Source organism: Bacillus rossius, chromosome 7, assembly GCF_032445375.1.
Source record: "Bacillus rossius redtenbacheri isolate Brsri chromosome 7, Brsri_v3, whole genome shotgun sequence".
NCBI classification, from domain to species: Eukaryota; Metazoa; Arthropoda; class Insecta; order Phasmatodea; family Bacillidae; genus Bacillus; species Bacillus rossius.
Window position 1 is genome coordinate 71572055 of NC_086335.1, and position 26755 is coordinate 71598809.

The window sequence follows — 26755 nt, forward strand, 5'->3', positions numbered from 1 at the left end:
GCGTCATTGCAGGGAAGTTCCGCACATGCTACTTCCGTAGATAACTAACAGTGCAGTTCGTTCACACACTATTCTTCAATCTCAAGACTCTGAACATTATGAAGATTCTTAATGAGATGCGTAACTGAGTAGATGTATAACATGCACTACTTTGAGGACTGGAGTTTACGGGTTGGAATATTTTACAAAGTACTATTTCAAAAGTGTTCAAATTAGCACAATTCAAGTGTAATACTCTATTCCATGTCACTGATACACGTTTTGATTTCAAATACCAAATGCACTGGAATGATTTGCTTAACACTATGTTTACATTTCGAAGGATGTTCCAGGTTCGCTGAATCAACGCACACACACGCTGCTGGCCAGTGAGTGTTACTTAGAACCGTGATGGAGCAGTTAGTATCACACTCGGCACAGCTTGGAAAAGGCTGAACATCGAACCTGAACCAACAGTAATAATGTAACTAAATGGATCCCACCACTGACTCTGGACTTCAGTCTGAATCACAGCTGCTGGAATGGCATTACCAGACCTGTACGCACACAAACACTTCAAAACGTGGAAAGATCATTTGAAGAATACACTCAGTGCAAATGGTGCGGGTGAATGCGACTGAAACACAAACATAGAAGAGTCTTGGGTTTGAATCTCATTCGCTCGAGTCTAGTCACACTCAAGGTTTGCCCAATTCGACAGACTAAAGTAATCAACAGAATCTTGGTTTCCAAACTTTAAATGAAATTTAACAAGTGAAAATTTCCCAAAAAAATTAATTCATGATCAGAAGACTTTGCACACGACTTCAATTGTATGTTGACAAGCTTGGGAACATAATTCATGAATTTGTGTCATGTAAGAGTTGTGTTACTGAATCATAATGATCCTATTTTGTGAAACTAGTCAACTGTGATACTGACTGTAAATATGTAACATGTGATATGTGTTGATATTTAATTATTGATAAAATTAAATTATACAAATTGAACTTTTTTTATCTCAATGACCAGACTGTTGCTTAAGTGCCCCCACTTAAACAGCATGCTAGGATCACAACGCACATTCTAGGTACTAATGATATAACGACAGTATTTAACATACTTGGTTAATGACAAAATGGCGGCACAAGCAAAACTCACACAGCACACCAGTTTTTTATTTTTTTCTTCAAATACCAACTTCTTGGCATCCAGAATCCTGAGGCTGTCTTACCTGAGCAGTAATGCAACTCAGGAACTGCATTGTAACGCTCATTTGGACACTTAATCACATCCCAGCCTTTTGAAATTGTTTATCAGAATCAATTTTGTTTACCCTCAAGGTGACTGGTGATTGAAAATGAATGATTCAACCCACAAATAAGGCACTCGCAAAATCATGGCTGAAGAGCCTGCGATGGATGTCACAATGGATTTGTCTTAGGAAGCATAATGTTCGTCCATGCTGTCATATTGTCCACATTATTTATTTATTAATAATTGTGTAGTCATTGAGAAGTCTTGCCTGTTTGTTGCTGCGCTGTCCAAGGTAGTTTTTTTTCTTTATCTACTGTCCTTGTAATAACTGTGTCATCGTCATCAACCCACTGCGTTGATAATTACTTCTATGCTGTATATGCATCAAACATTTCACATCAGCCAATTTTGGCTTGTTTTGTGTGGTTGCATGTTCAATTTTTTTTGCATGTTAACCAGCAATGGTGTGTCCAAAAACATTTAAATAATCTCCTCCCTCTCCCGACACAGTCACTCGGCCACCCGGCGACTCTGAGGTTTGCCCTTCACCGCTCTACAAACACCAAACTCTAGGACCAAGTCGGGAAATAAAAGAACATTATTAAATAACCTGTTTTATTCAGAACTACAAAACACAGTTCATGGGAACTGCTCCGCATGTGACGGATGGACACAAGGCCTGCCGTTGGTTCACGCTAAAACAACGGTACGAGGTACAATGGCACTCTGAAGGACAAAGTGAATGCCGTATAAATAATTCCCTAGCCAATAAATAATACTCACATACACAATCACAGTTCACGACTCAGTCAGGAAGCACTACACAAGGAACGAAGACTGCACACTTACATATCTTTGGCCAAGTTTCTGATAATCACGGCAGACCTCAGAAAATTTGTCAAGTGTTATTTCTAAGCCAATTTATCTGAGTTCATAAACTGCTACAATTAAAAATAACATAAAAACCTTATTATCAATTAACATATAGATATAAATAATAAATTACAACTTATTAATGAAAAAACATATAACCTAATTTGGTAACATGATGTACAAAAAATGGAAGAATTTTGTGTACAGCAGCAGAAAATTTATTATAGGCCTAATGTTCTTAAAAATAGTGTTCTTAAAAATACTATACAGGATATAATTTATCTCAAAGTGAACATACTGAAACTACCTACTAGCAACAGTATTAGAAGTATTCGTAGACTCTACCACAACACATTGTACTATTAAAACAAGACTACTGTGCCACAACAGATGCTAGTGCAGTAATGATCACAATTAGGACTGCACCGAGATATGGACTGTTTGCAAGTACTCTAAATGCTCTGAAAATACATAGTAATAATTTATTCAGGATATTATTTTTAACAAACAAAAACATTGGTTAATTTCTTTTGTTTCAATTGAACATTGTTGTGAATCGGCAGAAATGCTGCGGATTCAACTAAATATTGGCAAAATTGGCTTCTGCAGATTCGTATTGTACAGCTTTAGGAAAAATTAATTTTTTTTCTCCAAAATACTCTTAATGAACTAATGAAAATTGATTTATTTGATGATTGTGTTTGTTATGCAGTTAGTGTTGGCAGTACTGGTACACAAAATGCTATAAAAGTGGAGACTGAAAGACAGACCGGACACGCCACCTCAATGCATCACAGCCTGTGGCTCGCAACAAAGCAGAGGCCTGTTGGAAAGTCGTAGTTTATACAACACGTGTGTACGTTCATCCAAAACTGAAAAATGTGTGTGTAGAATTTGTTAGGTGTAGTCCTAGAGTGTTAGATGAAAGTCGAAAAATATTTTACACAGGTATGTGGAGTGTCACTGCAGAGAACTGGTAAATAGAACATAACTGTATTTTTTTATTAGGAAAATTAACATGTAAATAATTCTAAAAGTATAACACCAATAAAAAGAATACCATTTCATAAATTTCCATTGAAACTTCCAACACTTTGTGTTGGCAGCAAGCGGAAACTCACTGCTCGCACGGTCCACGCTGCCGGTTACGATCACTGTGTTTACGAGTTACGAGCGCATCAGAAACACCACGAACCACGGAATGTTCCCAATATTTTCTCATGTAAATGTCTACTCGAACTAAGCCTGAATACAGTTCGACGAGAGCTGAGAATGCAAGCGCAGCGCTCCACCTGCCGTGCAGTTGACTGTGCTGCGCCGTGCTTTCAGCCACAGCGGTGACAAAAGTAGTTTAGGCAGAGTTGCCATATTTGGAAATGAAGTCAATGCAATGTGTTTGCTCTAGCCCCACACCGTGTTCTGCATTGGACGGATCACATAAGAGCACATTTAACATACTTGTAAATGTGCCCAGAAACAAAATGCTTGGCTAAGAAGAAACATTCATGAAACATGAGTTACAAACCCCAAGACATTGTTTTATACTAATATATATAACAATGTCAAGAACTTCTGAATTACTTACACTATGTATCAAAATGTTAAGTAATTCACTGATAAATTTATTTGCCAGAAACAATTCAGAAAAACAAAAAAACCAGCCTATTACTCTGCTAAAATAATGAAAATCTTAGGGGGATTGATATCAGCAAAAAATATTAAATTAATTTTATTTTCAAACACCTTAAATAACTTAGAAAATTTAAGCCATTCTATTAAATGAAAAGCAGACAGCAAAATAATGTTGTTATAAGCATATTATGCCAACAGGTGTTAGTACATAGTATCTGAAGTTCCTTTCATTTGTATAGTAAACAAATATATAAATAACCCCCACTCCCTATCCCAAATGTGCGATCCAAGTAGACAGGTTCATAGCAAAAGACACTATCACAACACCTCCCACTACTGAACTATTTTATAGACCACGTACCCGCAGTTTAAATTTGTGGTTTTGAAGTTACTAATAATTGATTAAATTTCCTGCAAAATATATCTAACTTCCTATACAATACATTGAAGTAAAATTTATTTTTAAATAAATATGTTATATTTACAATTATAATTGAATGTTTATTTAAAAAAAATAGCACATATATCATGTACCATAAAAGCAACAGGCACATGCCATACATAAATTATGTAAAACAAGCTGCCGCTAAAACAAGCAAACCTTGGTAACACACACACTTGACTAGCCACTCTGGTATATGTAATGTTACATAAACATTCGGCGAATGACGTAAGCTTTGGCAAGTGAAGGTTTCGTGGCCTAAAAAAGACTCACATGGTACATATGTTACATTTGTAACATAAATTGAGAACAAAAAAATCCCACATCTCTTTAACGATGTGCCTAAATTGACGAAATATAAAAAATATTATTCTGACTAGAAGCATAAAATATTGAGCTCTTAGAATTTGAAAAATAAACACACAGACATCTTAAACAATAAATACACTCAAAGCAACCTGAATATTACTACAGATCTAACCCAGACACGACCTCTGGATGGAAAAAACACACAGATCTGAAAATATGAAAATATCAGTATAAAAATAGAATATGTTTTAAAAATGATATATAAAATACTGGCTATAGTATAAAAAGTACAGTTCTGTGCTTGACACAGGTGGACGGTAGCGGCGCCGGGAGCTCAGCCGTACTCGGAGCTCACGGTCACGCTCATCTCCGAGGAGTCGACCACGGTGTCGTGGTACCACTGCCTCGTGTCCAGCAGCACTGCAACAGGCGCGCTCTCTCTGTATCCGCAACGACACGGGGGACAGCCACACAGCGCTACGAGGGGGTGGGCAGCGCCGCACTCACCCACGTCGCCCGGGTCCACCTGGAAGCTGAGGCCGCGGCACACGGCGCTGCACTCCGGGGGCGGGACGAGCGTCCACCTCTTGCGGCCGCGCAGCTGGGCCTGCCACATCAGCCGGCTGATGTAGTCCATCTGACCGGCAGTCACGCACCTCCACTCACTCCCGTTCCAGCACTGCTTACACACTCTCTCATATTCTCATTTAAATAACTGTTTAGTTCATTTCCCATTTTTGTTTTACTGTAATATGTCACTTGGTTGAAGAATACGATTAAAGTTAAAAAAAAAAAAAAGGATGTTAGGCCTATATATATTTCGTTTTAACATAAACGGTTGTGATTGTAAAATATTCCAGAACGCGAAGACCACACAAATACAACAAACAGTTTCTCAAGAATATTTCTATGTTTGATTGTTAAGTTAATGCTTACTATAGTGGATAATTAAGACACAAATTATAATTTATGCATTTATGAAGTTTAACACCAAATTTATTATATAAAAAATTATTTTGTGAACTGCAAAAAAAAATGCTTCATCATATCAACCTACTTTATAACTATGACACAAAGCAAAGGTAGAAGAAAAACTATAAACTTTACTGGTTCAGGTTTTCATCCCACTAATTGCGGAAGACATCAAGGGAACATGGATTGAATGAGTTTCCAAGACCAGACATCCTACTATCAAGTAACATCCATGCTTGTAGCAGTTGTAAATTCACGTCAAGTTATTTATATTGATTCATGAACTGTATTTTGACAACTGTATACAGGCCTAGTTTGTAGAAACCCAGTAGTCAGTGGTAGCAATATGTGAGATTGAGCTAACCAAAACTTATTTATTTAATGTTAAAACTTTAGAAAAGTTATTGTGTATCAAATTTCACACTGGCCAGTAAACTATAAATTGTAAATGATAGTGGGAAAGCAGAGGCAAACCCAGTTAGAATATTTTATGTTGTCAGATTGATTGTAATTTTATGTCCAAGCAAGTCACATAATGTAAAAATTTTAGATCACATCAAACAATATTGTCATCAACACTGTTGTCACCTAGCTAAAGTATTAAATTCAAGGCAAGTCCAAGTTTGGATTCTGAGCGTTTTGGGGGTAACAGGGTTTGCAGATGGCCGCAAAATATTATTGGTCAGATAAGCTCCCTCTGGCGACTACTGTCCATGCAAACCTGTGTATTTTTCTAAAATTTCTTTCAAGCCCAAATTTAGAGTGGAGCAAAAGGGGTGGGTAGGGTGGGTGGGGTAGGTCCAAGAGGGGAGAGTTCCACCAGAAACTCAAGACTATTTTTATAAACGAGGAAGTAGAGATTGAGACGAGTGGTGGGGATAGAAGAGCAGATTGTGGACAGCGACACATGTTGGACTTGAAGCCTCCTGAAGTGTGAGAACATCCCTACCACCGCATGCAGGTCTCTGCCCGTCTCTCCTTCGCGTCCTCCCGCGTCCTCCCAGTGCCTTTATGAGCCTGATGGTTCCCGCACTATTCAACATTTTAAGGGCAAACGACCACATTTTTTACATGCATTAATTAACACTGGCTTTGAACGCTGGTGTGCAGCTTCCACACTGCAAGTCATTATCATCAGCCTCGACTCCTTTCAGCCCGCGGCCGGGTCGGTGCAAGCACAATTCTAAATTGTAATGCACTAGGGTGGGATGGGCTAAATCAGTGGTCGGATAAATTGGAGGTAAAATGATCAACAATTTATTTTTCACACTTTTATTATTACTTAGATTAATTAAAAATATTCTAAAATCTTAATGTATAAGCAATATATTTTAGCATTTGTTAAATCAATCTAAAATATAAATTTACGTGGAGGAATATTTACTTGAAAATTATACATCTTATTAACTAGACACCTGTACACAAGGTATTGTGCCATAATGTGACTCAAGGCACAATGCATCACATGAATACAAGAATGTAACACACACTCACTAAACTGGGACTCACGTGCATGACAGCGCCCTGCTGGTAGCCAATGAAGATGTAGTCCATGTGGGCGTGCTCGGCGTCCTCTGGCAGGAAGTGGGGCGCCGAGTAATAGCGTCGCATCATCCCCAGGACCTCCGGGTGGCAGTTGCTCCTGGCCACAACAGTCACAGTCTGCCACTCAACACCCATCCTGCAACGCAGGATACTGAACAGTGTCCAACTCACTTCCCTTTATCTGTATATACCATACTCGCCTTGTTTTAAAAATTATACTCCTAGAACTGTAAAGAACATTCACACACTTACCATCCCACATACCATGGTTGTTCACCTTCGTGCTGCTGTACCCGCGCTTCCGACATGGCAAAAACTTCTTGCAAAGATTTAAACTCAGTTTTAAAAGTTAATATTTGACATTCCTCTTCAACACTTTCATAGGCTCCTTCAATGGTTTCATAGATGTCTTTGAAGAAGTGGTAACTAAAGGCTTGCATTGCTGGCCAATGCAGCGCTGCCCCTTTCACCAACATTGGCTGCGGAGAGTAAGCATACTTCTGAAACTCTAACCTTGATACATTAGCAAGCAACGTCACATTCGTGACATCCTTACACATGCTACAGTCCGTAACTGGCCTCGTCGCTTCCCAAACAAAGTAATTATTAGGCAGAACGCATCGCGTGCCTAAGGCGTTCTTCACGACAGTCTCCAAAAAGAGAACTTTTACTAAAATGCTGATAAAAACGATCATCACTAAAAAACATAAATACGTACAGTTTGGAAACTGCAAACCAAATACTTGGTTATGTTCCTTCCGTACTTTGCTTGCTTTAGTGCACATCTTTCTCAGGTCATTTATGCTTAAGCCTAATTTAAGCATATTTTTGTTTAAAATTACAAAATACTTGAATAAATTTACAACTGAGGGTTGTACACAATTTAAAAACTTTGATGGATTTTCATCCGCCATTTCAAAAATGTACCCGATTGTAAACAACAAAATCAAACACATTCTTACACACGACTACCAACAGTAAAATGTGCTTAAAAGGTTTTCACAAAGAAAAAGTAGAATATTAAAGAAAAATAAGGAAAATTTCATAAATTGATTTTCCAGTTAAACAAAAGAATTAAAAATAAAATGTAAAATTGAATAATGCTTTTTCCACCAATTGTAGCAAATGTTTAAAATTTGAGTTTTAACTACAAATTCTTTTGTATATTACTATCTGTGTATGAACGCTCACCATTTTCAATTTTATAAACAGGTCGATATTTATTAGGGACCGGGTCAAGATTGACGCTTTAACCAAGACGCGACTAGTGTATAATAAATCGATGCAGCTGTTGTGTCTCATATCTCGGTGACATGTTAAAGCCAGTAAAAATAGATATCAATACATTTAAATTAAAAGCCTTGATATGCAATTTCATTACTGTCAGAGTCATTCGAGACCATTATGGTGACGACACCCACGGTGCTTCCTCTGCTCGCACAGGTCTTTATGAGACTTCTGGGACTCACAGGGTCATTAACCCGGTCGGGTCGAATGTGGTTCAGAGCAGTCAATCGGAGTGCAACGCCGCGAACGGATGGTTTCAACGAGATTTCCCTTAGCACTACTGAGATATCGAATTCCACCTAAGCAGCAATCAACCTGTGTGTTTATGTGTTAATAATAACAATAATGATAATTTGTAAAAGTATTGACGTCGACCCAAGTGTCTCCTCGGCTCCTTCAGGCCGTTATGCCTCGTCAACTTCCTCCCTTGTTTCCCCAGTGAACCATTAGTGTAGTGCAACGACCAGGGACGCACCCGCGTGCGCCCTAGCATGCCAGTGGGCTTCTTTAGTACGAATAATTCTGCTTTATGTATTTTTCAAATGGTCGTGAACCTCAATAAGTGTGTAAATAATGTAACTGTAATGTATTAATTATTGTGTAAATAATCTTGTAATTTTCTCAAATGTCTCGAAGTGCTAATATGTAATCGCGGCCTGGCACCCGTCGGCGTCGCGAGGGGGGGCGCTCTCCCACGCCGGCCGATTTCTCCTCCCCTCCCCCGCGGCCCGCGGGCCTCGGTCCACTGGCGGGTGGGGAAGGGCAGTGTTGCTCAGGGCTCGTTCAGCGGCAGACGTGCACACCGCTCCTCGCTGATCGCGAGGCGCGTCTTCCGAGCTCGCGGTCCGGCGAAAGCGCCACTGTACGGGTTGTCGCGGCAGCTGAGCTGCCTTCGCTGTGTCGCTCACACGGTTGAGCTTTCGAGTTACGAGTTACGTCACGAGTCGAACATCCTAGGACGCGTAAGCGTAGTTTTCGAACCGCCGAACCTTCGTCGTCATTACGAGTCTGTTACGTAAAGGACCGCGCACATGTCACGCGCCTCTGTGGAGCAACTTTCAATCGGGAACCTTGTTACGTGGGAGAATTTCTAGTTCGTGTCGAGACGAGTTGATTGCACGAGACGGTCTTCGGTAGTCCGGGTCTTCGTGGGAAGGGCGCTCGTTCCGCGACGGATCTGCCAGGTCACGGCAGGCTCTCAGAATTACAATAAAAGGGGCTCCTGGAACTGTTAACATCGAGTGGTCCTTAAAAACTGCCTATCATTCTTCCTCCTCACCTCACTCTCCCTCCAGGTCCCGTATTCTCCGGTCCCGGCCACGTTGGCCTGGACCCACACCTCTCCAACGAGAGCAGTACGAGCACAATAGGAATTTCAAGTAAATGGGGAAATAGGGACCAGAAGCCGAGGGACGTCAGTATTAGACACTGTTTTTACAGCGTCGGACATATATTAAATTTGAATTAGTTCCTGCATTAGCGCAACTACACTCGTAACATGGCTTGATATAATCAATTTTCGCGGGAAGACGACTCTTAGTGGTGTGTAGTGAATAGAAGCTCAGGCAGTTCATCCATCAACCATCATTGGGGCTAGGCACATTTCAGACTGCAGAGCCACTCAACCTTTGTTCAACACTGATCACATTTTCAGCAATAATGTATTATGTCGTTCCTCTTATGGGTACTGAAGCCCGGTCCCCAATACTCTACCAGCGGAAAGCACCTGCCAGCCGCTACCAACCTTTCAGTCCTCATTTACCCAAGTGTTGTGTGAGGGGCGCGAACTTGCACTAAATATACAACATTAAGTAGAAAAGTTTTTAGTAAGGCTGTTTAAGGAGAGGAGCCAGAAGAGGCTACCTGTATTTTTGATTCCATGCCTGCTAACTTAGTCATCGCAGTTAACTTTTTTTCGATTCTGAGAACAAGTGCCTTCTTTTCCCCTGTTCTGCTGGAGGCTACCATCTTTATCGTGATCGATCCTAGCACCAGCAGCACTGTCTTGTACATTTATGGTCGATGTTACATTACCTACCTCCTACCAAAGCTGTTGTGTTCTAATGTACATTATTGTTTATAGAAAATACTTTGGAAGTGTTGTGATTCGAACCACTGCAGCTATGTCATCTGGGTTAAAAACATACACCTTAACCCGCATGACCATCGAGACAATTGCCGACTGAGAATGAAATTATTTATATAAATAAATCAAGCACATATTCGAAATTGTAATTTTTTTTTTAATACGATGGAATAATATCACATGTTCGAGGACCACCATCCTTTTTTTTTTTGTCACATAATACACAATTCACCTGTTATTGAGTGCTGCCGCCATCTTGTTTTCAGTACCAGATACCAGGAGTGCTAGTGTCATGTGATACGCACGTTATTTGACAAGTGCGCGCTACCACCACGTTAGTTTAATTTCTACTCGCTAGAGTGCAGTAATTATTTATTACCAGGGTACCTGCCATCTAGAAAATATGTAATTAATAACCATTTAAAATGGAGAAAAATTTCAAAATTTATAAAATTATATAATTAAAATTTAATAAAAATATTTCCACAACTTTAAAATTAAGACTTGATTTCTGCCATATTGAAAAATGTAATTATTATCTTAAATGTAGGGAAAAAATTTAGAATTTATTATAATTTTTATTAAAAAAAAAAAAAAAACACACGTAGCCTATACCATGGCACTTCGATTCGAATTCGGCTTGGGGTTAAAAAAAAATTTGGTAACCACCAACAAACTGAACTCACCACGAATGCCAAGGTAGATATATCGCCAAATAGTTTGTTATGCCAGCCATCTTGGATCCGACAAATTTTCATTTGCTAGAGGGTGCTACCACCATGTTAGTAGTTTTTTTTTTTTTTTTTTTTTTTTTTACCCTGCTAGAGAGCAGTAATTATTTATTGCCAGGACACCTACTATCTTATTAACTGTCTTGACTGCCATCTTTGAATCTGTATTTAACTACATAGTTACAAATTCTGGGAAAATGTCAAAATTCAGCAATTAATCAATCAATTGGATTGATCACACTTCTTGGTTCGATCCTTGCTTAACCCCCCTACCCTCTAAAAAAATTTTTCAATAAAATATGATGAAAAATCCTAAAAGCAGTTTAAGTTCCTACACTACCAGTTTCCAGTAAACAAATGATGGCATACTGCTGTCATTTTGTAAATTTGTAATAATTAACCTAGACATTTGGAAAAAATTCTAAAAATCATTTTAAAAAAAGTAGTCTATTAATGTAAGATTTTCTCAATAGATTTCCATCCATTGTCTAATTGTCGGCCAGTGATAAAAGTAACTAAAACTTGAAAATAAATTTTAAAATCTGTTTCCCATTAACTTTCGTGGAGTTTATTAATAATTTTCTCTACAAAAAACGACTAAGTAGACAAGATAACTATCCGACAAATTAAAGATATTTTGTCCCTGTGCCTACCATGGAAGTTTAATTTTTTTAAACTTGGAATACCTTCCAACCAGGTCTTGTACAATGTCAGGTGAATAGAACATTTTTCTCCAACCACGAGTTTAATCATGTCCTGAATAGAGACTTATCGATGCTCATTCATCGTCAAAAAGGAAGCACATTTGTACGAAAATTAAACCTGGTGCTGAGTTGGTTAACAGGAATTCAGCAATTAAACACAAAACATGTACCGAAATGTGTGCTGTAACTCCAATGTATATTTATCTTGTTATTGAGCCGTAATCAATTTTAAAATGATTCATGCAATGAGAAATTTTGATTTAATATAGTTTTTTGGACATATGCTTGTAATGTTACTGTCTGTGCCTGATGACAGAACAAATTCCAGTTCCTGAAACATTGCAACTGTTTTGTTTCATCGTTGAGCTTTTCTTGTTTGACATCAGCTGAGTTAGGCTTGTTTTCTGTGGGTTTATGTTTTCATTTTTTATTTCTTATTTTGCATCTTTGAATATTTCCCGTGAAGAACAGTGCACATGGTGTATGTCCAAGAAACTGTATTAAACCCTAATCCATCGCCACATGAACCAACGGAATATGGTAACTTGAGTGGACACGGATCAAAGTTGTGATAATGCTTTACGTAAACAACTCCAGTGCAAGTCAGGTGTGGTGACAGGTCAGGAAACAAACTGCAGGAGGGTATAGTGTCAGTGTGTGTTATGACTGTATTTACTTGCAACACTTTGCACAAAAATACACATGATTATATTTGTTTAACAACAAAGATGGTGTAACTACACATCTGTACACAATGTTTTACACTCGCCTGAAACATGAAATACTTCAGTGATTTATTTAAGTGATATTCTATCACATTCAGGGTAGTCACATTTTGATTGTTAGTCCTCAGACACAATAAAAAAAATTAAACTTGCAATCCTTTGTTTTAAAAAAAGGTTGTAACTTTAAATCTATCTCAATCATAATGTGGCATGCACAGATGCCTACAAATTAAAAGCACAGTTTTTCTAAAAGATGAGCTCTGACTGACTTTGTGCCGCTGTTGCGGCAGCGTTTCCTCTTACCCGAAACACAAGACTGCCAACTGTTATGCAAATTTCTTAGAATGTGATTGAAACAGCAGATACACACCTCATTATGAAAATTAGTTCATTTTGTGTTTTGGTTCTACAATTATATTAGAACATTTAGTAGGTACTTTTAATCTTAACTTTCTGCTCCCTGGTATTCGTACAACAGCTTATCTCGTAAACTGCCAAGTCAAATACCAAGTGTCCAGCGATCTAACAGAACTGGAGCAGAAATAAACTATTCATCTGCATTGAGACAAAATAAAATTAAAAAAATTAGTAACAGGTACAAAACAGCTGACAAATTAATAGCATCGATTTGTAACATAATATATGAACATAGTTTTTGCTCTTTTACCTGGAACAAATGTAAAATACAATTTTTCCTAAAATTTTAATATTCACATACATGCTATCTTAATAGATAATGATTTCAGGTAAAATGTCTAGTGCACACAAGAACGAGTTGTAAATTTCTCAACACTTCATTTATTATGGTACTACATAACTGAAAAAGAATACATCTATTTATCTATTATTATAGTAAATTCATTGAAAGAAATTTATTTAGCATGAATTTTTACCAAAATGTATGAACAAAATGGATTGTAAAAAATTAATATTATATTCTTTGATCCTGCATCACTTTTTGGTAACACTTTTTATATTAATGATGGCACATTATTCAAACACGCAATATTTCTCAGATATATTTTTATTTTTGTGCGAATTTTTGTTCTGGACATTATTATTAGGTACTAAAGATTTTACTGTAGAGTGCATCATGTGTCAGTCAAAATGTGAATATATTAGTGGAAAAAAGTATCAAGAATTATTTTAGATTCATATTTACTGAATAATACACTATTTTAATGAATAAAGACAATGTGTAAATTAAAAAAATATAAAACCGGAATTTCCGGTTTTAAGAACGATATTGACCTAAAAATAAAACCATAAAATGTTGCCCCTGCCTGTAAATAGTCTGTAGCCTGAGTGGAACAGCTCAGAGATAGTTCAGGAAGATGGATCACCCTAGAACTGAAGAAAAGAAACTAAAATTTTTTTTTTAAATATTTGTCTAGGCTACCTTTTATGATTTATGTAAAACCGAAATTCCTTATTAAAAGCTTGATGGGTTTACACTAATTGAAATGTTTAGTGATAGTGCAGTGTATATTTTAGGCATTTATATTTGAGAATATGACTAGGGGAAATAATTATTTCACCCAGATGCAAATAAAATAATCAATGTGCTGTGATCACGAGGATGTGAAGTATGGCAATACGGAAACGAGGTGTGCGCAGTTCGGGGCCGGAGCGTGTCACCGGCACGCCGTGCCGTGCTGTGTTTCAAGCAGGCCAAGCGGGGGCGGATGCTTCACGCTGTTTTCTGCAGATTCAGTAGGTTCCATACAGTTTTCACTATGTTTACTCTAGAACAAGTAAAACAAGAAATCTTTAAGACAATTTCTATGGTTGTGGTTCGCGGCTAAACGTCCTGCAAGTGGTCTCTGGGCCTTCTCGTTTGCACAAGGGAAACATTCCCTCTTTCAGGCGAATGACACTACTCTACCCGGAGAAAAAAACTGAACAGTTCTACCAGGTGCGAGAAGACCCCACACACAATCAGTCTAAACCGTCAGTTCAAACTATTCAGTCGGAATGCGAGCAAGAACGGTGGACTGGTCAGTCGGAACTGATGGCTTCCATCGAGTCTGACTAGGCTCGAGAACCCTTGGTCCGAACTGCCGCGTGTGGGAACAGTCTCTCGCTAAAACCAGCCGATTGCAGTGGCAGACATCTTTGTTTACACAGCACACACACACCTCTCGCTCCTCAAACACAGCTATTGAGCACAGTTTAAACGGTTGACCATTGAAAGATTAATCCAGACTATCATTCAGGCTGAATCCAGCTCGTGCTTGCATATCAACATATTAATCAATTGCTTCATTTCACCTGAAATCATTATCCATGAAATTGGACAGTTCATCAACTCGAAAGCCACTCCATCATCGGCAGACACAAAATAACAGAGCAGATTCGTTTCTATCCTCAGACTCCACAAGCAAGCAAGAATATAAACACTTTTTAAAATATTTATAAATAAAGTTAACAAGCTCAAGTTTTTAATATTTATTATTGACAAGCAAAATAAAATTCTAGCTTTATGTACTTAGATGACAACACCAGTATAAATATATGTATGTTTAAAATATATAATGCTCATGGATCTACCAATATATACATATATCATTCATTTTATCTAACATTTAAATTTTTACAGTTATTCAAGGAAATAAATTTATTTTAACTTACAAAAAATAGTGGCACTTTCATTAAATATGGTTTGGAGTGTGTTAAATTATATCCGCCACGCACCCAACTGTGTGTTGTGTTCTCTGGGGCAGAGCGCACATCTGTCGCAGCACACGGAGTTCCGTGGAGCGCAAGGGACCTGATTTGGGATCTGCTCCGCGGCAGGATTAGAGGGTTCACTAGCATAAGAATTTCATGTAGTTAAAGATAAATACATATTTTTTATTTTTGCATCTTGTTTTTTATTTAAATTTATCCGGCTACACCATGCCAAAGATAACGCTACACAGCAATGGAACTTTTCATCCAAAATTTTGTTCATATTTACTGACAACTTTGAAAAAGAATATTTTCCAAAATACATTGTCTTATAGGGTTAATTATTCATCACTTAAGTCCATGTTGCTAAAATGTTTACTAACAAATCATTACATCTGCTTTTCCTCCCAAATCCAACTGAAGACTGCCTGCTGCCAAACTCACGTCGGACACTGACTGCACTGAATGTGGAGACTGAACTGGAAAAACTTAAACTTAATTACTAATTAGTGTTTTTGGAATTTGGATTATTTATTTAGTTCATATCAAGTTAATAACCGGTGTTTTATCTTCCGTACATCTAAAATTAATCAGTTTTAATATATTTTTTTAAATTTCTGTATCTTTTTCAGTATTGGGAGTTAATTTCTAACTGATTTCTGTGTTAAGTTCCGCTACTAACTTACTACATTTAAACATATTTTAGTGTTGCTAAAACTGATGAGTTTAAGAAAAGGCACTTACAAATATGCTGTGCTAAAGACTTGTAATCTACTTTGTGAAGAAATAGCATTCTTCAGATATTTGATTTTAAAAAAAGTTTAGTCAATTTCTTCTGTACTTTAATTTTGGTGGCAACTGTTTCGATAAAGCAGCCTGTGTATCGACTCAACGACGTGTAGCCGTGCTACTCGCTAAGCAAGGCGCGTGCGCTTCGAGGATCGTGTCGTGCTGGGTTCTCACGCAAAGTGACGCATCTGTCGCCAACAGCAATCACGGGCTCTACGTGTTATTGTTCAAGCTTTGTCCTCCAGTTGTTACGTGTAGCTTTGGTATCACATACAAAATTCTGGGGGTTTGTAAACGGAAATAAAGCAAAGAAAAGGGGATAAAAAAAAAGATAAACAAGTTTTCATCATCTTGCTAAAATGTTTTTTCCCCCATTTCATATTCAAACAGCAGAAAAATTTTATAAAAATTGACGAATAATTTATGGCGCCATACTTAGAGAATTAGAAAGATAGAAACACTGTAAGTTGGCCGCCTAGCGGTGCACAGGCTTCTGGTGACACACCATCTGCAGGCCGTCCAAGATTTCTTGAAAGTGTCCAATCATGAAGGCATTTTGAGCCATTGCACTTGCCTATACAAGTTTAATTTCATGGTTTCGTCTTCAAGATTTATTTTCTGGACAGTGAAAACGGCTAAAACTAATGATTAGACAACCTTTTCAGGTGAAAAAAAATTCTGAACACACAATCAATCGTGTTATAAACGAGTGCAGGAAACCTTTAACTCTAACATTCCAGCATTACATTAACTTAGAAGTCGCTCAAGTCCCTTTGAGACGAGTTTCCGATGCGTAGACCGAGACTGCACTGCAGTTCCGCGCCTGGCGCGTAGAGGGCGCTGCGTGAGCCAGCCAGCTCATGTGCCCTCGGAAGTCTGGCTGCAGTGTTTGGTAGAAGTGTTTACGGTTGCTCGGTCCACGTGAACCCAGCCAGCGACCTCGCGACTACAAACACCAGCAACCATGTTTCATAAGTTTCTTCCTTCAAGATATGAGCCCCGAGGCTGTATTCACTTACGCGAGACAACGCAAGTGCCATGAAACCGTAGTTCAAAGATATGTGTATAATATATATATATATTTAAATATTGTTGAGTTTTTACCAACAATAGTTAGGTTCAACATATCTGTGCTGCTAAAGCTAGTGAACCGATGTTGGACCCTTAAATTAATTTTACAATAGAAAAAAAGCAGCTCATTCAATGAATGTTTCCCCACGGCACTAACATCTCTAACAATTACCGTACTGCTCAACTTACAGTTAGAACATTCTTTCAGAAAAGAGAAAAGTTAAAAATAGATATTGCAGTGCCATCTCATTACAACGTACCTGAAGCTGCCCACAGTTTGGTATTTAATAATGAGAGTGCTCTATACTGAAGTGTTACTAAATGTAAAACAACTTGTAGAAATCTGAACATTTATACTTTAAGGGAGAAATCCTTTGAAGAGAAATTTTATAATGAGGTTTCTTTGTTAATCGAAAATGACATACATAGGTAGCTGGTGTTCCTTCATACATGTATCCATGTTCTCTCTTCTGGCTTTTAAATATATATGTAAAATAAACAAAGGTTGCTGTATAATGAGTCAAAAGAAAGGATAAAAAATTTAGAATAGGTATCTTTTAAAACGAAACTTAGGGGGATAATAATGGATAGCTTTCAGCTGACAACCTACACCAAGTTATTATAAGTACTGAAATGCAGTAAGAACTGCATTTTACCTAATGTTTATTATTTTTTGTTGGAATGCACTGTTATCAGTTCTTGGTCCAGAATTTTCTCTCTTTAGATAATTACTTACGAAATTTCCCATGAAGAATATAATTCATTTTATTAAAATAGAAGCCAAATTTTGCAACAGTGATCTCTCATCGTAGCCGTCGCAACGCTCACACTGTCGGGCTGGAGCAAGGAGAAGACACATCTGAACCACCTATAATCTAGCCCCACAGGCTCAAACTATCTTCAAGGTCAAATGAATAGCCATACAAAGAAATAAAAGTTAAAAACAAAGCTTTGTTCAGGAACAATCAACTACAGTAAGAAATTCACGCATTAAAAAAGGTGAATCTATAACATACTATAATCAAAAGGCCTTAACGTTTATACAGGTCTCTCGTAACATAAATATGTACCAAAACAGTTAGAGTAACATTTACAGTAAATAATACATAGATACAAAATGAAAATCAAGTGTTGAATTAAATATTAAATCTACATGTAGTAATCTGCAATTTGAAACATGATTTTGTAACATAAAATTTGATATCTACGAAATATTTTAAATATTTTGTATGAGGCTGGCTGCTGCTACCTGAACGTAAATAATGAGACTGCAAGCTGTATACTTTCAAATAAGTTCAAAACACCTACTGGTGCTCAACAATCGCCACAGAATATATAGTAACTGGAAGAACTTAATTGACATCTTCGTAACGATAACAGCGACGCTATTTACCTCAGCTTTCAGAACGAGGATATTAACACCATCGGCACCAAACCAACCAGGCGACAGGCAGTGCTAGAAGCTTGGACGCATCAGAAATCCAGCCGTTCCTGCGGTTCTACAGCAGACGGGTCGGACTATTGCCGTGGCCATTAGGCGCGGTTCACTGTTGCTGTCTCAGCGAGGAGTCGGGCTGGCCGTGACGGGGCTGGTTTACAGTAGGACGTGTGTTTGTTACTGGGGGCACTTGTCGACGACCGACGTCGCCTCGCGAACCAGTGAAACCCGCGGGTCTCCGAGCGACACCGGTACTGGCGCTGCGAGCGTCTCCACAGAGCGCGTGCTTTGTCTGGGTTGATTGCGGTCACAACTATGTTTTTGTACAAGGTGCTGCAAGATTACTGGTTGGGAGACTACAATGGCACAAGTAAAACAACAGAAACAAACCTATTCTTTAGCACTGGTCATCAGTTCTAAACCCATCAATTAGTAGTGTTATAAATAACTTTTCCTAGCACATTTAAATGTTGTACTTTGTTCCTTAAACTATGTTATTATAAAGTGTCTCACTTTGCCTGGTCATAGCTTCATCACCTGTGAGATCCCACCGGTCTGGGCCGTACAGAGCGCATGGCACGACAATCAACAATACTTATCGCTAGAACATTAGTCTACGTAGGTACATAACATAGGTACATTTCTCGAAATTAAAACATTCCACTAAGTTATTTTCAAATACATATTTACAATATTAACATGCCAAGTGGCAGAGGAATTTAATACATTTGAGGACATGCAATTTAATAAAATACTTTAGGGAGGAAGTCCATGTAACAGGCACGACAAAATTCGTAACAGTGAAGAGCCGGTCGGACTCCACGGGAGGATTAGCGATTTCCACGCTTTCAACCGACTCTACGTTTGATTTTAGTACTAACACGATGGAGCACCTTCGTTACATGAACTTTGTTAGGAGCAGTCAACACCAACAGTAACAATTATCCTGGCAACTGACTGTACAAAAAATGGTTTTATGGGTGCTTGAGATTTTGTACATCAGAATACCGAACTCAGCTGACATTTCTCAGCTGCGAACAGTGTTTCATCGATGCTGCAGGATCGCCGGGCTGCGCCGCTCCCAACACGACTCGTGCGGCCAGGCGCGCGGGCCCCCTCAGTAGACGGGAGACAGGTTGAGGGTGAGGTTGCGGATCGCGTTGTTGCGGCTTGTGCGCGAGGTCTTGATGATCTGGATCACCATCATCTTGCAGTCGTGGCACACGATCATCTGCAGGCCCTTCAGCTTCTCCTTCTTGATCTGCGGCTGGCCCATGGTCATCGACCGGTTCAGACGCGACCTGCAACCGCGGTCGGCCCCGCTCAAACACTCCCAACATCCGCACACCTCTTGTTAGTTTTGTGATTGAAAATATTTGTATGTACCACGTAACATATTATTCCAGAACTGGCAGACACATCAGGTGGGCGTACGATACTATTACTTCCGTCACTGGAATTCTGTATGTGTGACGAGCTCGTATGACTGGACCAATGACAGGTCACTTCACTAGCCAGTGTGTCTGGTTCCATGAGCCTTTCAAAGGCACGTGCAACATTCCAAACAAAAAAATTAAAAACTTTTTATAATTATTCTGCAGTGGCAAAGAGGGACAATGTGTGAAAAGCAACAGTATGCACATTCCTCTTAATGCAGACATATTATTTTCACAAAACTATCATGACGACAGTATTTCTAGTCAATCATTAATTTGTATTTCATTGAGAACTCTCACTAAATATTATATATATTTTATTAATGTTTTATAAAAAAAAATATCTCCGATTCCTAGCCGGCGGCTTCACAGAGCGGAGTGGCAGGCTCTTAACCAATGGAAATGCTTTCTGCCAGCTCTACTGGGCCAACCACCAAAGGCTTCACTCCCTCCCACAAGAGTTGGATTACCAAAGGGGTCAACCTGGATTTTCACAAAAAATAAAAGTGGGGCACTGCAATGAACTGGTGGTTTTCCTTGAGGTACTCCCGAGTTCTATTACCAGTGCTTTGTTTGTTCCTCGATTATGAATCCAAATCCACTACACACTGAGCATGAAGCTTCCATAACCAAAACAGAATCACTACGGCTGAGACCCGTCTACTGCCGGCAGTTATGGACGTCAACTGCTCGAGGTCCATGAGGAACTTTGGTGCTGACATCACATGGAGAAAAGTGCACATTTTTATGTCACAGATTTTGACTAGGACGGACTTGGTGTAAACTCATCCGGTCGCTACGAGGGGGCAAACATGACTGAATATGATGAGGTGAGAAAGCATCACAAGCAGATGTTGCCAATGTGCATGTACGAGGTGAGAGACAGCAGCCCGGGACAGGGACGGCAACATGCGCTCACCTGCGGTCGCCCGACGCGGAGGCGGGGCTGCAGGCGGGCAGCGACATGGGCCCCTCCATGCTGTCCGCCATGCTGGAGCCCATGCCCGAGCCGGGCGCCGAGGCAGACTCCCCGCGGGTCAGGAGCGGGCAGGGAGGGGGGGTGCGCTCACCTGCGGTCGCCCGACGCGGAGGCAGGGCTGCAGGCGGGCAGCGACATGGGCCCCTCCATGCTGTCCGCCATGCTGGAGCCCATGCCCGAGCCGGGCGCCGAGGCTGACTCCCCGCGGGTCAGGTGCGGGCTGGAGGGCGCGCTGCCCACGCTGTTGCGCGCCCCTTGAGGCACCATCAGCCGGCTCATGAGCGAGCGCGGGAACGAGTCCTTGGCTTCCTCCTCGGGCGACGACAGTCCGGGGCTCAGCGCGTACACCGGCACCTGTGAGAAGTGCTCCGTAGGGATGCGCATCTGCAAACAGCACATCCCGCATTCGTTACCACCTCTCTCTCACCCGGCAGGCCTTCTCAACTGCAATCCCCTCACATGCAGTGGTTACAACCGCAGGGCTCTACACGGCCCGCTTTACACTTCAACACTATCTGCACCACAGCTGGATTTATCAAGGTGATGTACTAACTGTAGGTAGTTAACTAAACCATGATATCTATTTAAGAAATTGCCTAATTTGCTTTCAGCTAGGCCAATATTCTACACCTTAGGTCACAATTGGTCGTGATCACATTCATAAATCTAAGAAGCCATCTACTATTCTAAAAGCCAATTGTATAATAGTAGTAGAAAATAATTCTTCTCTCTGCACTGCAGAGAGATCAAATACATATAGAAATAAAGCTGAGTGTTTGGTCGAAACACGGAACATTTTCACACCTGCATTTATGGTAAGGCAAGTCAAAAATCTGAACATTTCAAGTGCACCGTCAGGCACGAATGACTTGTGAAGCAGTGGAACCAAGCAAGCACTGGGCTCCGCAAGCGTCAGCGCCTCACCTTGGACGAGCAGCGCGAACAGATCGTCCTCTTGCACAGCTTGCACTCGTTCCCGCGCGGACCGAACAGCCCGAACCTCGTCTTCAAGCACAGGAAACACACCTGCAACACACAGGCACGCTCACAATGTCTGCCATCAACACCGAGTTACGGCTGTAAGCATTCTTGTCCAAAATACTGACATTTATTTCATCTATAAAGATTTTCAATTGCAAACACAACTCTCGGCGTACTACAGTATGTTACGACACTGAGTTAAGTCAATATGTAGTGCCAGCAACGCAGAAGGGTTCATGCGCATGTAAGCAAAGAAAATGCAAGTATAAAAATTGTGTAATACATTTTGCTAGGGGAGGTAAAAATATTATAACTTTCATCGAGTAATAAAGAAAACATACCACATTATTAGTTACATAACATTTTATTACGGAATGGGCATCAACTAGGGAAACAAATGCATGCTACACACATTCTGAAACAAAATTTTTGAAAGGAACATAGTCACATCGTGAAGATCCAAAATGTGCCACGCCATGTGCTCATACACTCTGACTTGAGTTAAGATAAAAGTATCCATGGTAACGTGAACGTCTGTCCCGAGAAAGGTCGGCTGTAGTTCACGAAGACAATTAAGCCAAATAAATGTATACACATTTTCTTTTTGTGAAACTTGAATCGAGATCTCATTTACATGACTATGTTCCATGAAATGCATGCAGACATAGAACATTAAGCAACACAAGGTAACATGCAGGAACAGGAACTGCAACAACCAAAAGCCCTGCGACGAGAGAGGACTCGTACCTTCCTCTTCTCCACGTCCTCCTTGACGTGGCCTTCGACCGGCAGCCCCTCGAGCTCCGCCTTGGTCAGCACGCTCCGGATGTGCACGATCTCCTCGAGCGTGAGCGACACGCACTCCATCGCCTGCTGCCAGTTCTTCTGCACAGAGCACGTCCGTGCCAGACCGACACGCCCTCTACCCTCCTCTCTGCACTTCAGTTACAGAGAAGGAACTCCTCAATTAACGGCATTATTGAAAATTTGCTACTTCAAACGAAAAAAAAAAGTTTCAAGAAGTTGCTCTTGCTCGCTTATCATTCCTCAGCTTTCGGAACAGCCGTCTCTGGCCATTAACCGGACAGAAATCCGGCAGGTTATCGATAATCTGAAACTTATCAACAGCCATTCAGAAACTGTTTTACATCTGCTTGCTAGTGTTCATTTCTGTTCTCGGTTGTATGACGTTTGCGATAAGAGTTGTGATCACGTGAACAATGTCGCTTCTACCAGGACTAGTTCTACAGAGGAACAACTCATGTAACAGCTCAAAAGCTTGATCTGTATCAAAGACGACTCATCTAATCGAAGCCCCTAATCATTGCAGATGTCTTCCACAGAAGTAACGGTCATTAAAAAACTATTCTTCCTCCACTGATGTAGCCTATCCGTCCCTGGCTGAGAATAACACCGGCGCAACTTGCATTCAAAATACTTGCAAAAACACGTGAAAGTAGTAGAAAATCATTTTGCTTGCCGGCAACACATACGTACATTGTTTTTCAAATACTTAACCACATTACCAACCATGTAAAACAAAACTTGGCTGTTGCAGTGTTGTTAACTGTTAGCATGCTGCACTTTCTCCAAACGAGACAAGTGCTTCCCTGGACAAATGTTAGACAGATGCAACATTCAAAAACCATGCCATTAGTGGTTAGTAGCCTATCACATTTGTGAGCTCTTCACTTAATAATTTGGAAGCAAGCTTCAAGTGCATCGCAAAACATACCAAAAATACTGGTCAAATGTATATATTTTGTAATCTTAAATAAATTTAATATGAAAAAACATAACTTCAAGAATTTTTTATTAAACTAGCTTCATTCATTATATTTATGAGGTAACACCTCAAGGTTGTAGGTTATGTGTGTTTGTAGCACAACGGTAAAGTGCATGGTGCTAGTGAATGAAACATGATGACCAAGACATGTTTTAGACCCTGTCATTGCATTTTATATTTTAATTTTGTAAATACTTCATTAATATATTTCTATACTTTACCTTATGCAAAAATGTTATTATTAATAGTAGGTATTTATTTCTCTAATTGTTCTAATAACTTTTAATACATATTTCTGCCAATTTGATCTGTTGTTTTATAGTACCTAGTTAAGACCACAACAATTTTTAAAAATGATTCTAAAATAAACAATAAAAACAAAAGTAATTAAATAAATTATATATTTATATTAACTATGTAACTGAAAGTAATTTACAAGAAAGTATACGTCCATATATTATTGATATTTAAATGAACAATTTATAGAAATGCGAGGTGGTTTTCTTTAACTTATAATTTTAGTTTATGATGAGGACTCCAGTTATCTTTAACTTTGCTTGTTTCTACGTTATTACCTACTTAAAAAATAATGTTATACAACAAGTTATACACCACAGTAATAAAATAAAACAAAATATCTTACATATTTAAAAGACATGACTCATTGTTAATATGAACTATTAAGATGAACACATTTATTTCTGTAGAGTTGGCCTATCCCTATGAATTAAATGCATTTTATTTTACGATCAAGTATATCTGAAGAGTCTCCTAACTCTCTGGTTGAGGCTGTGCCTGTGTGTCAGTGGTGCGAGTGGCGGGACCACGCACCGAGTGCAGCAGCTCGTCCTGCAGGGAGCTCCGAGACCACGACATCTCGGGCAGGGCGCAGCCCAGCATGTTGGAGTAGTCCGTCTCCGAGCTGGCCGAGGACAGCGCCGGGCCGCGCGACGCCGGCCGCGAGTGGGGCAGCGACTGCGTGCCCGCCTCGGCCGCCGCCGCCACGATGGTGTGTCTGCGCACCACGGCCCTGCGCGCCGGGCACTGCGTGGCCAGGTCGTAGGCTGCGGCAACACGTCACACACCCCGCGCTAGTGCGGGCCACACCGTCACACACCCCGCGCTAGTGCGGGCCACACCGTCACACACCCCGCGCTAGTGCGGGCCACACCGTCACACACCCCGCGCTAGTGCGGGCCACACCGTCACACACCCCGCGCTAGTGCGGGCCACACCGTCACACACCCCGCGCTAGTGCGGGCCACACCGTCACACACCCCGCGCTAGTGCGGGCCACACCGTCACACACACAGTGCTAGTGCAGGCCACACCGTCACACACCCCGCGCTAGTGCGGGCCACACCGTCACACACCCCGCGCTAGTGCGGGCCACACCGTCACACACCCCGCGCTAGTGCGGGCCACACCGTCACACACCCCGCGCTAGTGCGGGCCACACTGTCACACACCCCGCGCTAGTGCGGGCCACACCGTCACACACCCCGCCCTAGTGCGGGCCACACCGTCACACACCCCGCGCTAGTGCGGGCCACACCGTCACACACACAGTGCTAGTGCGGGACACACCATCACACACCCCGCGCTAGTGCAGGTCACACCATCACACACCCCACTTTAGTGCGAGCCACACCACGCTCCAATTATAACTGCACTACCTGTTACCTATTACACCACCTCACACTGCATATTCTTCAACTGTCAACATCCTGCATTACAATACGTTTTGCTGTGTTCGAATTAGATAGCTGCATCTTCTTCAAATTGTATGAAGTAACCTTGAATAATGTCACTAAGAATCATACATATTGACATGAAAGCATAGCTTACAGAGACAAGGACTTGAAGTAAAGTACCATCGAACGAAGTGAAGTTCTGCTAAGCAGACACAGAACTATCTACTACAATAGTTACTAGTGTCGAGCAATAGTAATAGTATAATACTGGAATTATTTGAAGCCAAAGGAGAAATAAGATTACAGAGGAGTGATAAAATATTGCTCTGCTGGGATGTTGCATAAAAAAGTAAAAATTCCAAATTTAGATTGAATTTAAAAATTTTTCTCTAATCATATGGAAATCAAAATTCTACAAAACCCATAAAAAAAGTGATGTCTTTAAAAATGTAATGATCATTTCCATATTTAACTCTATGGAGGTGCTACTAGTCTGCAGACCCCTGGATGAAGCAGGACAGCAGAGTAAGATAAGTACAAATGTACTGAGCGAAAGGTTTGAAATGGAATGCTGGAATAGAAAAATATATTTGGCTATAGGAATATATTTGTACTTTCATTCTTAAGCCTTAAAAATATTTAAATAAGTAGAAAATAAAATGAATACATACAAACAATGTATTTTTTTTTGCAGTTATGTTGCAACTTACTTAAAACAGATTACATAACTATCATAATTACATGCAAAACCCAATGTTTAAGGTAGTCATACATTTTGTAAAAAAATGTTTTATTGTGTAAGTACATAGTTAACTGTTATTTATCAATCCAAACAAGCCACATTAAAAAATTAGTTTGCACCAGTAGTTTAGAACAAACATTAGATTTTAATATACAGCTACAAGCATACATTAAAAACATTTATAAAAATGGAGTTTATTAAGCAGTAAATTAACAAATTAATAAAGAAAAATAAGGATACTTGCATTACTAGTGTTATGCATTGTGAAGGCTAGTCAGGCAGCACACTGCAGCAAAAATTAAACCATAATGATATGAGAATCGATAAGTACCGTATGCAAAACGAAATTAGAAACTGTTGTAGGAGAGTTGGGGTTTGGACTGAAGTTGAGCATAAAAGCTACACTGACAAGGACAGTGATGTCATGAACATGTAAGTGTGTTCTATAACAATTTCGTAAACATGTTGAACTTACAATAGAAAGTTACTACTTGAGGTAAGAAGGAAACAGAAGCATGCTCTGTAGTTCTAACTCTCGGATGCTTGAATGACTGACTGGGAGCATCACTGACCAATAAGTGGCAGTGGTAAGTGTGTGAAGCATTTTTTGTTCTTTAGCTAATTTTT

At 39.9% G+C, this 26755-nt stretch overlaps 2 protein-coding genes across 9 annotated transcripts in view; both read right to left on the reverse strand.

Moving 5' to 3' along the window:
• Positions 1-1834: 1834 nt before the first annotated feature.
• On the reverse strand, positions 1835-7963 carry LOC134534362 (uncharacterized). 5 transcript variants are annotated; one of them, XM_063372798.1, is made up of 4 exons: positions 7274-7963; positions 6974-7103; positions 5000-5129; positions 1835-4912 (listed from the first exon to the last, which is right to left on the reverse strand). In XM_063372798.1, the coding sequence occupies exons 1-4, from the start codon at positions 7921-7923 to the stop codon at positions 4827-4829; spliced, it is 996 nt and encodes a 331-aa protein (XP_063228868.1). In that variant the 5' UTR covers positions 7924-7963; the 3' UTR covers positions 1835-4826. The 5 variants fall into 5 exon arrangements, with proteins under 5 accessions (XP_063228868.1, XP_063228864.1, XP_063228867.1 ...); XM_063372794.1 differs by having other exon boundaries at positions 6974-7145; positions 7262-7963; XM_063372797.1 differs by having other exon boundaries at positions 6974-7106; positions 7274-7962.
• Positions 7964-19464: 11501 nt separating this feature from the next.
• LOC134534370 (protein spire) overlaps positions 19465-26755 on the reverse strand; it is a 105810-nt gene continuing 98519 nt past the window's right edge. For 3 of the 4 annotated variants that reach the window (XM_063372824.1, XM_063372825.1, XM_063372822.1), the window contains exons 10-14: positions 24524-24756; positions 22654-22791; positions 21850-21951; positions 21017-21309; positions 19465-19811 (exon numbers count right to left, since the gene is read on the reverse strand). In XM_063372824.1, the coding sequence (XP_063228894.1) occupies positions 19628-19811; positions 21017-21309; positions 21850-21951; positions 22654-22791; positions 24524-24756 (950 nt within the window). In that variant the 3' untranslated portion in view covers positions 19465-19627. The remainder of the gene's footprint in view (positions 19812-21016; positions 21310-21849; positions 21952-22653; positions 22792-24523; positions 24757-26755) is intronic. The other variant, XM_063372823.1, reaches the window with a different exon arrangement.